The sequence below is a fragment of the Anabrus simplex genome, chromosome 1 (genome assembly GCF_040414725.1).
Source record: "Anabrus simplex isolate iqAnaSimp1 chromosome 1, ASM4041472v1, whole genome shotgun sequence".
Taxonomy (NCBI): domain Eukaryota; kingdom Metazoa; phylum Arthropoda; class Insecta; order Orthoptera; family Tettigoniidae; genus Anabrus; species Anabrus simplex.
In genome coordinates, this window is record NC_090265.1 from 432,008,094 (window position 1) to 432,021,908 (window position 13,815).

The 13,815-nt window shown below is 41.6% G+C and overlaps 1 protein-coding gene across 3 annotated transcripts in view; it reads left to right on the forward strand.

The window, feature by feature from the left end:
* Window positions 1–13,815, forward strand: part of LOC136856907 (protein FAM13A) — an 856,533-nt gene that overhangs the window by 526,504 nt on the left and 316,214 nt on the right. For all 3 annotated transcript variants that reach the window (XM_067135141.2, XM_067135143.2, XM_067135142.2), the window contains one exon: window positions 3,642–3,918. In XM_067135141.2, coding sequence (XP_066991242.2) covers window positions 3,678–3,918 — 241 coding nt within the window. In that variant the 5' untranslated portion in view covers window positions 3,642–3,677. The remainder of the gene's footprint in view (window positions 1–3,641; window positions 3,919–13,815) is intronic.

A 13,815-nucleotide genomic window follows, 5' to 3' on the forward strand; every position in this document is an offset into this window, starting at 1 on the left:
ATAACTCTCGTAATTGGTATGCAAAAAGTCCTAATAGTGTTTATGAAGTCCGTCCTTATGAAGGATGCTACTTCCAGCAACTTGTATAAGGTAAGATTTCATATTTGTATACACGCTTAAAGCAGGGTGGCCGCGCGTGAAGTAACTTGGGCTAAGGATGCCGTTGTAGCGCAGAGTACAAACACCATGCCCTCGATCTGGGTTTATAAGAGAGACCCTCTATAGCCAGTTCCCTCGGGCTGAGCAGCGGTCGCTTGGTAGGCCATGTCCCTTCGGGGCTGTTGCGCCATGGCTTTTGGTTTTTGATTTGTATAGCCAGTTTCATCCTGACTCACGAGGTAATACCTCACTTATAATTGAGGTCTCGACTTTCCCAAATCGTCACAGGATAGTGCCGCCCCTTAATAATATACGCACAGCATTCCCACAACTTTTAACACGTAAATAGGAAGCTCCATTTTTATGGGTCAATACTTGTGTTTTATAAGTTATGTTTCTGTATAGAATATACTTTCCTCTTTAATCTGTTGAAAAAGAGTTATCCTCACTTCTTCAGAAGATGTAAGTGTCCGTATGTCATTCGCTACGTCCCTCTCCGTCATTGCTCATTTTCCGCAAGCTTTACTTTTACTCAGTTTTAAAAAGAAATAATAATTCACACCTATTGAAAATAATTACACGAACTTTACATAGTTATGTATTTTATTTACAAGGGTTGGAAGTTTAACAGCGGCAACTATTTAATCACTACTGATGCAAAAGAGATACATGTCACCAAATTTTACTGTCCTTCAGATTATTCACCAGTATTGTGTACAACCCGTTACGAGCGGTGTCGAAGTCGTAGGATACCTTTAGCAGCGTCTGTTGTGTTGAAACAGTCACTGCCATAAATTTTCGGCCACTGATAAAATCCGCGAAAACGTGATGACAGTAACGCAACCATGAGCAGAATGTGAAACCAAATGTGTCCAAGTGATGGAACTACATGTGGCTGCTTAGGCCGAAGAGGAATTAAGGAACATTGATTTATTTAATTTAATATCCGGGTTGAACCGTGTTGTAGTTGTCTGTACATCACACACAGTTTGCCGACGTTTCGAATACATTGCAGTATTCTTTGTCAAGGCGACTGAAATACTTACTCGATCCGGGGTAATCAATCTGCAATGTATCCGAAACGTCGGCAAACTGTACGTGATGTACAGACAACTACAACACGGTTCAACCCGGAAATTAAATTAAATAATTCTTCACACCGTGGAAGCTTCACTTCTAAGATACGGAACATTGATATACAGTATGCTGTAAAAGAAAGGACATGGTGCACATGGGTGAAATGTCACGTCTCAAATATATTCGTTCACCCCGAAAGGCCGGGATTGCCGTTGTGTTCAGGGTAGATAGCGTTGCAAAACATTCAGTTCAGTAGTGCGGTGGCGTAAGACACGTCGTGCCGAAATCATTTTCTGTAGTGTTGTGGATTGGTATTAAATGGGGTGCAAAAGACAACACAATACCACGTTTGAAGAACGCCAGCTCGTGATATTCCATCATGCTCGAGGTAAATCACATAGAAAGATATCGCAAATGCTTAACATAACCAGAACAACAATTGCAGATATAATAAGACGGTTCAGAAATGAAGACAGAATTGGCTCATTTCCCCAGACAGGCAGACCAAGAAGGCTGACAGAACGAGAAGAGCGGTTTGTGTTTCAGAATGGGAAACGAAATCCGAAAATTAGTGCCCCGAAACTGGCAGCAGCTGTTTTAGAGGAGTGTGGAAAGAAGGTGGGTACTGAAACCGTGCGAAGAGCACTGCGAAGGAATGAGTTCTTTCGGAGAAGAGCTAGTAGAAGACCATTCATTAGTGCGGTAAATAAAAACAAGCGTCGAGAGTTCGCAAAAACCTTCGTAAGCAAACCCAGTGCTTGGTGGGAGGATGTGTTATTTGTTGAGGAGTCAAAGTTCAACGTCTTCGGGTCCGATGGAAAGCAATTGGTGTGGCGGAAATGTCACGAGGAACTGAGAACAAGCAATTTACAAGCAACCGTAAAAAATGGTGGAGGGTGTGCAATGGTGTAGGGATGTGTTGCATCGAACGGGGTTGGTGCACTGAGTTTCCTTGAACGCACTTTGACAAAAAAAGAGCTATTTGGCTATCCTCAAAAAGGAACTTGCGACAATTTGCGGAACAATTTGGTACACAGCGTACTTTCCAGTTCTACCAAGATAACGACCCCAAGCACAAGTCGTAACTCGTCAGGGAGTGGCTTCTGTACAACTGTCCGAAGGGTTTGAAACTCCACCACAATCACCCGACCTGAACCCCATCGAGAATGTGTGGAGTTGAATGAAGGCAGCTCTGCAATTGCCGCGGCCAAGTTCCTTCACAGATTTGAAGAGGAGACTGCTACAAGAATGGGTGGCATTAAGCCCTGATTATTTCAAGAAAGTTATCGCCAGTATGCCGAATCGACTGGAATAGGCCCTAAAACATCACGATGGACCTACAAAGTACTGAGTATGTAACAGTGTTGTGAATTATGCGAGTTTATGTTGCTTTTTGTGTAGTGGCCAAATATTTTTGAGGCGGCACTGGAATTATTGCTTTTATTTAATGTACGACAGAGGGCGTACTAATGACTGTCAGAAGAGTTTGACTTACAGCACAATGTTTATATAATGTTTTATTATGTTTTCCTACATGATTCGTTGTATTATACGTTATCATTATAGTGTAAGAATAACTACCCAATAAAAGAGTGTGAAAAATCAGAGTGACCGAATATTTATGGGAGTATCTGTAGTTCGAATGGCGCGGTCTGCTGCCTGACGAATCATTGGAACAGTTCTGAAGCGAATGCCACGAAGTGCTTCTTTCATCTTAGGAATTAAGTCGAAGTCACAAGGCTTTAGTCTGGGGAGTACAGTGGATGGATCAGCAATTCCCTTCGACCGAATAAATCTTTGACACAAGCAATTTTACTTTTAAGAAATAAACTAGTATTCCAATGCAAAAAATTAGACAGTATGAAGTAAGATGAATTTTCGTAGCGAGTAATTTACGACCTTATGCCCTTCCTGACGTCAACCTCATTGGAGGAGTTAATGAGAGGAAATTAATAATGTGATGTAGGATAGTAGGGAGAGGGTGAAACCCGATGTCACCACAGCCTACTCCTGCCGGAAAGCACCAAGGAGTCTGCTCAAGGCTTATAACGTCCCCATCCGACGGACGAATCATCATCAACAGCGTAATATGCCCTCACTCAATGAATCAATTCATAATTTTTAATTGTCGCAATTTTATTTCCATATTCAACCACACGACATGGTTTTCTCTCTCTCCTGTAAAATCAGGTTTTAGTTAAATATGAGCTCTACGATGTGCATAGGCCTGTATAAAATTTCGCATAATTGCTGGACCTTTTAAAAATCTGAGAATTAGGCCTATTTCATTGATGTTGATGAATATAATCACGTTTTGCATGCAATTGTTTACTTGCTGAGCTATAAAAATTTGAATTGTACTAAATTCGAGGTAGTGAAAGATGTAGAATATATGTATGCTCTTGTTCGCTTATTATTATTATTATTATTATTATTATTATTATTATTATTTTACGTTGTTGCAGTGCGGCTCCACTAGCCAGCAGGGCTGTTGTGGCCCCATGAGGCGGCCCACGCTTTGCAGCGGTGCCGTGGCCCCAGTGCCGGGCCCCACAGACGACTGTTACTCCACGGAGAAAGACACCGAAAGTCGGCTGGCCAGGGTGAAGCGCATGCTGTCAGGGACTCTGCTGGCCGGCCGTCGAGGACGAACATTCGGCCTCAGGCTCGAAGAATTACCCACCGGGGCGGATGGCGTCCCCAAAATACTGGTGCGCCTCTGCGCCTACATCGAGCTGCACGGTGAGTTATCGAGTATGTCTTTTCCTTCCGCCCAACCGAACTTCTACCAACTTTCCTTCCTTTGTGACTCATGGCAATGAAAGAATGGTATGTATCATAATAGCAATGGAAATTCTGGTGTGGGGAGCTTATGCCTTAAATGAAAAATTAAATAGAAACCCATTTTATACTCTTATCAGAACCTCTTGTATTGGCTTGCGGTCTGTTGACTAATTCCTTTCCACCTCTCTTCTACACTGTAGGTAACGGTTATCCCATATCATTTTCTGAACACACACATTCTTGCGTTACTTGAATGATTTCGTGGAATAGAAAGTTTCAGCACAGCTAAATTGTCTGTCAGGAACATTTTGAAGATACACGTCTTTTAATTGTCATTGAAGCTGTACACAATTTTGGGAAGTAGTATTGAACTTTTCATTAAACAAAGTTCAGGAAATGTCAGACTGAATGAACCTCATATTTATTTTACTGAGGATCATTATGGTGTCTGCGTCGATGGTGTTGCTAGACTGAGTGGCTCCAATGACAGAATTTTAGTTATCTGAAGCCAAGTTTGCTTTTATGCCTGCCGGTTGTCTTAAATAAGCGAAAAAAAACCTTTGATGGATGACCAGGACCGAGTGACCTAATGAGACATTTATGGTGATTTTCTCAAAGGCAAATTTGACACCATTTTTTCTTTTTACATTTATGATGTCTTAATTGACCATAGTAAGCGGTCTGGTCCTATCCAAACATTCCCTTGTGAGTGCCGGATAGTGCCACTCCTCCGCGAACTTTCACAGCCTGTTCAGAGATGGCCTTGTTTTGGTTAAATAAAGGTAATTAAATAGCTACAGTAGACGAAGTATATCCTCCATTCAGTGACCACTTCAAGAGAGAGAGAAACGGCCACTGTAGTTATTTATAATTATTAAATTGAAGGATGATTCTCTTGGCATCTCTTCTGTTTCTATAATGTATCTTTAACATTTTGGCCTTGTCCTCCTTGGCATAGCTCACAAACGTTTCTCTAAGGTTGTAATACTCACGGTCACGGACAACAGGACGTATCCTCGAGAATCAAAGATTGTACCATTCATTTGAAGGTACAGCTTACCAATTCCGTCAGACCCTCGCTATTCTAACTGTCGACTTTGAAGAAGATAAAATTGGTTGTCCTTATTTTAACATTCCAAGTGATAATGAATCTGTTTCTCGTTATTGAAGGTCTGCACAGGTCTATATTCTTTAGCTCAGCCCGGTCCAACTTGAAACCGACCGAAACCCGAAGTTAGGTTATGCTTCACCCAATCCCGATCGCTACGAGTTTGACGCAAGACACATTTTTGGCACAATTCTGTATTACACAGAATTAACATTTTCAGAACGACTTGAAATAAAAAAAATATTAATAATTACAACATCGCTTGTCGTATCGAAATATAGCCTACGCGACCAGAGCTGAATAAACGCATAATATTTATTTCCTTTTCTAAGTACCATCCTCGATCCAAACACGTCAAATACACTTGTTCATGTTTTTCAGATGGAATCTTTCTACTATCTACTCCAGGACCTCTAGCGTAGAAGCTGCAGCTTTTATCCTGACTTCAACTACATTTTTAAGAGCTGGAGGTGTTGGTGGTGATTATTGTTTTTAGAGGAAATACAACACTAACCAGAGGAAAAAGGAAAGATACCCGATCCTTCCACAAATATTGATAAAAGAAAGACAAGGGTCGCGAAGGGCGTGAAAACGAAAGACTCCGTAGGGTTCGCAAATGTTATAACCCTATGGATCGGAAAGGAACAAGAGTTGACGAAAGGAGGTGGGCTAGTAGAGGTAAAAGTGAGGAGCCTGAGACAATTAAGTGGAAACATTGCTAGACTCAGCTACGCCACCGTGGTCGCCAACTCTCGCTCCCAAGTGGAGGTGGTGGTGGTGATTATTGTTTTAAGAGGAAGTACAACTAGACAACCGTCCTCTATATAACACTAATCAGAGGGAAAAATGGAAGGGAAGATATCATCCAAAAGAAGACAAAGGCCACGAAGAGCGTGAAAATGAAAGACTCCCTAGCCCTCGCAAGCCTAATAGCGTCGGGGTCGGAGTTGACCAAGAGAGGTCGGATAGGACAGATGAAAGTTGGATCTTATCAGTCTTCAATGAATTACTGAGAAAGCGTGAATTCCCCGATGAATGGAAAGTAGCCAAGCTAGTGCTGTTATTGAAGGCAGGGAAACTATCATTAGATCCATCAGCGTACAGGTCACTTTGCTTACTAAACACCTTAAGCAAGCTTTACGAAGGATTGATTAAAACAAGAGAAAGAATTTGAACAACTGGGGGGACTTCCTTTGAACTAGTGTGGATTTAGAAAGGGCAGAAGCACAACCCAAGCTATTGAGAGGGTGATTCAAATACAGGGAGAAAGCAGTGAGAAATGGGCTGTTTTGATAGCGCTAGATGTCAAAAATGCTTTTAACACAGCCTCTTGGAGCATCATTTTGAGAGAACTTCGTTGGAAGAACATTTCTCAGAATCTACAACAAATAATTGCTAAGTACTTCAAAGGGCGAAGAATACGACTTGATGATTTAGAACACCTTGAAATGAGTGCTGGCGTTCCACAGGGATATGTCCTAGGACCCACCTTTTGGAACATTCTATATGATGGTGTCCTACGTCTGCAATTGACGAAAGGAACAATATCTATCGGTTATGCAGATGACCTTGCAATAATAGTAATAGCAAAGAATGTAGAGGAACTGACCTTCCGAGTAAACGAATCATTGAGGCGAGTTAATCTTTGGATGGTAAATAATAAATTGAGACTGGCACCACATACGACTGAGGCTGTAATTTTGAAAGGTTCCAGGAATTGGAATTGGAAGAATGCCCGCTTCTTATTAAACGATACAGAGATTGTCCCAGGGAAAACTGTACGATACCTTGGGGTTCTTATTGACAGGAATAGCACATTTGGTGCACATGTGAAGGCAGTAATTCAAAGACAGAGAAGACTGCATCGGTATTAGCTAGACTTATGCCTAACATCGGGGGACCAAGAACAGTTAAGAGACACATTATGTGTTCTGCAGTATATTCCATTCTACTCTATGCTGCACCTATCTGGCACAATGCACTCAGGAAGAAGACTCACCGAAGAGCTATGGAAAGAGTACAGAGGAAAATACTGCTCAGAGTTGTGTGCTTATCGAATTGTTTAGACAGCAGCTTTACAAGTTGTAACTGCAAGTATTCCCATTGACCTGTTCGTGGTAGAGAGAAAACTTTGGCATAAAAGGGGTGCGGCTATATCTGCTGAAGAAAAGAAAGCCTTGAGGAACCAGCTTTTACTAGACTGGCAAGGTCGATGGGATGCACAACCGATGTTGGCCAATGGACAGAAAAGCTAATAACCGTCGTAGGAGGCTGGTTTAAATGCAGATATCGGCAGGTAGATTACTTTCTGTCACAGGTCCTCACAGGACATGGAAGATTTGGCGTATACGCCATGAAGATGGGAAAGACACAGGGAGATGGTTGTTGGTACTGTTCTGAAAGAGATACAGTAGAAAACACTTTTCTCTGCTGTGTTCGATAGGAAGGAGATCGAAGGAAAGCCTGCAACAACTTAGCCGACGACTCACGCCAGGGAATCTGGTTCAGATCATGTTGGAGAGAGCCCGCTTGCCTGGAACACAGTAAAGGCAATGACGACATGCATTATGGGGACGAAGGAGAAAGAAGAGAAAGGAAGAGCATAATAATATGAATCACTCCATTCTGATGCCATGCCGTCAAGCAGTTCCAGAATTGGCTGAGTGAAGAGGGCAGGGGTTTTTAGTTGATGGAAATCCAACTCCCACACACAGTGTGGTGTCTTTGAAAGATTTTCCCCTACCACACAAAACTACTACTACTACTACTACTACAAAAGAGAGGTTTTGTGCGGAACAGATATTCAACCTTTAAAAAGAAACATTCTAAACATTCTGAGAAGAAGAGCTTTGAGAAGCCAGAACACCGTAGTAATATTTGTTGACTTCAAGAAAGCGTACGATATGCCAGCCTCAGTTGCCATCCTCTTATCAGTCCTAACAACACAGTTATGCGCTGTAATTTCACAATATTTATCAGCTGCAGTATTAAGTTATGATTCCTTTTCAACCACGAAGATCTAATGATCTCTCACTGTGTAAACACTGGCCGCATGGTCTTCCGTTGCCGAACGCCATTAATGTATAAAAGTAAAAACACACACACAGAGAGAGAGAGAGAGAGAGAGAGAGAGAGAGAGAGGCATACGACTCAATTGACAGAGTAACTTTATTCAAGGCCTTATAGGAGTTCGGGATTGATAGGAAAACGAGAAGTACTCTGCGAGTTGAGCTTGCGGTTATGGGCGCGCAGCTGTGAGCTTGCATTCGGGAGATAGTGGGTTCAAATCCCACCGTCAGCAGCCGTGAACATGTTTTTCCATGGTTTCCCATTTTCACACCAGGCAAATTCTGGGGCTGTACCTTAATTAATGCCACGGTCGCTACCTTTGCGATCCTATCCCATTCTCATTCTTCCGTCACCGAAAACCTCCGATGTGTTAGTACGACATTAAACAAGTAGCACAAAAAAAAAAAAAAAAAACCCGAGAGGAATAATAAAACAAACCCTGACGGACACCATCTTGAAAGTTAAGTTCTTCGGAGAAATCTTTGTCCTTTTGAAATAAAGACAGAAGTCAAACAAAGAGATCCTCTTCAACATCGGTCTAAAGAAAATCATTTTTTTAACACGTCGCACCGACACAGATAGGTCTTATGGCGACGATGAAATAGAAAAGGCCTAGCAGTGGAAATGAAGCGGCTGTGGCCTTAATTAAGGTACAACCCCAGCATTCACCTGGTGTGAAAGTGGGAAACCACGGAAAACCATATTCAGGGCTGCCGACAGTAGGGTTCGAACCCACTATCTCTCGGCTGCGCGACCCTAACCGCACGGCCAACTCTCCCGGTAGAGAAAATCATGAGAACCTGGATCTTTGGAAGTGGAAGGAATAAAGGGAATGCAGCATATTGCCACCTTAGCCCACAACCGAGAAAATGCCCAAAATTGCTGTATAGTCTTCATGAAATCGCTGAGAAATTCGGTCTTAAAGTCTTCTATTAAAAGACAAAGTACATGGAATACAGATACCAAGGGGAGAGAGAGAGAGAGAGAGAGAGAGAGAGAGACAGAGGTAAAACATTGAACCATCAAAGAACAGAGTTCACCGGACGAGTTGGCCGTGCGGTTAGGGGCATGCAGCTGTGAGCTTGCATCCGGGAGATAGTGGGTTCGAACCCCACTGTCGGCAGGCCTGAAGATGGTTTTCCGTGGTTTCCCATTTTCACACCAGGCAAATGCTGAGGCTGTACCTTAATTAAGGCCACGGCCGCTTCATTCCCATTCCTAGTCCTTTCCTATCCCATCGTCGTCGTAAGACCTCTTTGTGTCGGTGCGACGTAAGCAAATAGCAAAAAAAAGCAAGAACCGATTTCAAATATCTGGGGAATGGATACATCCAAATGGGTTGGATAAAGAGGTAAATAAGGAAAGACCTAGGAAAGTGGAACTGGCCAACAGACTAATTCAGAACAGGCACATACTGTACAACAAGCGAGCAATATCCTACAAGTAGTGAAAGCAGATGGTCTGTATGGACGGGATTGCCTGACACTGGATAAGAAAGGGGAACTGCAGGAACTCGAGGTAAAGGAAAATTCTAGTACCACTGAAAGAGGTTGATGGGACATGGAAGAAAAAAAAAAGACGAAGGACCTTTACAGACACACTGTAAAGATCACTATCTGAATGCTGAAACGAAGATTGAAATTCTATAGACATCTGGTGAGAATGGACGAGAACCGATTGATGAAGATTGTAAAGTACATTGTAGGATTGAAGGCTACTACGAAGTGAGTGGAAGAGATCAGTAGGGTTGCAGAGGAAAAGAGACTGACAGTAGATGTGATCAACAATATAAAGGAGTTCAGAAGCCCAATTGGAAACATCAAGACATTCGAAGAGAAACAACCGAAATTGATATCCGAGTAGCAGAGAAAGATCAGAAGTGAAAGAATGAGGAAGTTTGGGAAGAGAAGAAGAGACTAATCAGATACCCTAGAATAATGTTCTTGTTTTTACGTCCCACTAACTTCTTTTGACGGTTTTCGGAGACACCGAGGTACCGGAATTTTGCCCTGTATGAATTCCTTTACGTGCCAGTAAATCTGCCGACAGGAGGCTGACATATTTGAGCACCTTCAAATACAACCGGAATAAGCCAGGATCGAACCTGCCAAGTTGGGGTCAGAAGGCCAGAGCCTCAGATACCTTTGGTTCTATGCGGTACATAGTTGGCCAAATTCGATTTTTTAAATTTTCACTCTTCTAAAATATAACCTGTATAAAATTTTGCACAAAAAAGGCCTGTCCAGGTGGTAAACTGTAACCTATATTCGGACTCGGTTCAATTGAGCCGGGCATAAAGTCTCTGCCCGTACAGACCTCTGCCGTGAGACTCGCTGGGGATACTGTGTGTGTTTTGTCTACCATTGAGAGAGTCCTCCATTTACCTTCACAGAAAGTTGAATAACTTCCTAATTGTTGTGAGCCATATAGGATGTACAGTCGCTCAAAACAAGAATGAGCTCATGGTATTATATAAGTTTGATGATGATGATGATGATGATGATGCTTGTTGTTCAAGGGGGCCTAACATCGAAGATCATCGGCCCTATATACGTTTGAGCGATTATACATACTATTTAGCAGCCGTTCTTGTGTGTCTGGGTTCGATTCCTGGCACTGGCAGGGATTTAAGATTGTCAGGAGGGCTGGTATGTGGTTAAAGAGGTACATACAGGCTACCTTCATTGAAGGTACGCCAGAAAGAGCTGTACCATCTCGAAGAATACGAAGACATGAAATAACATTTTTGGTAGTCTTTTGGAAAATTGTGTGGCAATAATGAATATTTGTGAATTGCCATGAGTCTTTCCATCACTTCATAGTCTCCTATTAAACCTTGCCTTTCAAATCATGTTTGTTAAAGTATTCCTGTTTATCGCTTGAATGCTTCATTATGGTTTTTGTGTTCTCTAGTTGTATGTAAACATTGTACATGCCTGTCATAGAATGCAGTGCAGTTGTCACTGCTGCACGCTTAGAGCAAGTCAAGAACCGCTTCTATCAGTAGTGAGCCTTTCTTCACGCTTACACACTTCGGTCATGTTAGGTACGTTGTGCTCTATTGTAGCAGTCGTTTGCATGCGTTCAAACACCTAACGTAGTTTGCTCGTAATGCGTACGTACTGTAACGAGTGGATTCGGCTTTGAGACGTTCGTAGAGATGATACGACTTCTAGCTCTTTGCGGTAGTATTGAGTCCTGGTATTTGAATCGAGCTTCTTTAGTTGATGCCTGTGACAAGTTTTAGTCATACGATCCTTAATACGAGATAATGTGCCTGTACATACAGTATTGCGAGTTCATTACTACCCTTCCGAGGTCTGAAATTCTTGAAATATGCAAGTAAGGAATGCACATCACGATTGACAGGTGATCTGATTTGTGCCCCCTACCTCTGACAAGGTCTTAGCCTTGTTTTTAATTTTCCTACACTTTGATACTTGGCGATGTTACTGAATGCTAATCGAATGTGGCTAATTGACGTCAAGGTGTAAAGATAATACTTTAAAGATAAGATAATAATACCATACGTCCTTTAAAACAAAAATAGAAAGAAAAACTTGAATGTCGACTGATAGTCCAGTCGCGAACTGCTGCGACTTTCCAAAGCCTTTTTTTAAATATCATAACAGCGTAGGTTTTCACGGTCGGCTTTAACTAAAAGGTTCATTCGACCACGGCTTACAAGCCCAGAAAAAATCTTTATTCATGGCCGAGTGGATGAGGCGACAGATCGATGAAAGTAATATTGTTGTTCTAGGCTGTATCAGGGGGCGACTACGATTCGAATCCCAGCCAATGCATGTGGGATTTTTGAATTGAAAAGTCCCCTTGTGGTTCAGATTATACGTAAAACTGTAGGTCATGTGTCTCTGAACATGATATCAACAAGTCGTATAAAATTACACTCTTATTTGGTTTACACTACTGAATATAGGTGTGTTTCATATTGAAATCTCAGCTTGATGTGTGGTTGATCCCCAACAGTTCCTTCTTGAGCTACCTTCGAAAGCCGAGATGTCACTGAAGATGCATACTAGGGAAATGCGAAGTGACATCGTTTCTCTTTGCTTTCCTTGTTGAGCTAGAAGGCACTATGACACATCAGTTTGCCCAGTCCAGTGAGACGTAAATAACAACCGACTGAAGATTACAGGCCGTACTTGCACACCATTCATCACAGGGACTGGCTACATAAGGAAAGATCATTGATCATGGCCCAGTCACTTTCAAGACCAAGGATGAGACAGACAGATCGATGAAAGTAATATTGTTGTTCTAGGCTATATCAGGGGGCATAGTGTACTGAAGACTATCTCATCACGGATGGATCTGAGATTTGTCTTGATAATGGTGTCGGAAAAGTCATAAATAGCACCATTCGCCATGCGTGTGCATAAGGAATGCTCTTGTTAGCATCGGTTACATCTCCGTCACTTTCAAAGACGAAGAAGGGACTCGGGCAGGTCTGTAAAAGTGATAAACGTGATCTATCCAGTACCAGAAAACTGTAAACACTGTATCTCACTGGATATGGATCTGGGATTTAATAGAAGCGTAATATATTTCAAATCTAGGTACAGTCGCGTCTGCAAATCAGAGATATATTCACCAGTATTGGCAAGTTAATAGGTGTTCGGCAGGACTCCTATAATCAAAAAGTATATGAGAATCATGACCAGTTTGTAGTAGTAGCGTCGAGGTCGCATGATGTAGCAAACGGTGAACACGAATGAGGTGTGTAAGGCAGATCTTCGCTCTGTATGCCCATGTGTGTTTATGCTCTGAAAAGTTGAGGCTTCAAATGTATGGAATTGCAGTACAACAGTCATTATTTTGGTGAGTGACCAAAGAGTATTGTGGTTATGTACTCTTCCGGTGAACTGCCCACAATGGAACAATCTGTGATATTTCCTTGCCCCTGCAGTTTCTATTAGAGATATCCGAAGATGGCCTTTGAGCTGTCGTTAGATACATATTTTGAAAGACAGGCAGGCAGTTTACTCATCTATTTCTCCTTGTACTAATGACACTGACCGACTGCTAATGTAATGCACTAATGTGTTCAGTCACTATAGCGGTGACGCGACCAGAGCTATTTATTTCGTTGTGAGTCACGCTGTAAGTTGTGAAGTGTCATGTTGGCTTATTGTAAGTTGGCGGCGAATTCACCGTGTATACACAGCTCGCACTTTAACATATACTTTGTAGTTATCGCATTTCAGTTGGCAATAGGAAATTTTTAAAAAATGAACTTACCTTTATAACTTGCTTTAGTAATTTTAAAATATATATATATAGCTTTGCTTTTTTTTTTTTTTTTTTTTTTTTTTTTTTTTTTTTTTTTTTTTTTTTTTTTTGCTATTTACATTTCTCCATTATGAAAGGATAGACGCATTGTGGTATATGTTTTCTTAAATTAAATAAATAATACAATAAACAAACACATACATACATACATATCTATTAAACTGAGCATCTCAAATAGTAATGCTCTTCCCGTACACTTGTCTGGCAACACTTCCCTAGTTCTTCCTGCTTGTTACGATAATTCTTTGCCCTGAAGTTTCCTAATATTTGTAAATTGATTTAGTACAACATTTTGAATGGTGGTGGACGCTTAGAGAATCGATTAGTTATTCCAAAGATCAAAACCATGGCTTTTATAGCTGTGAACA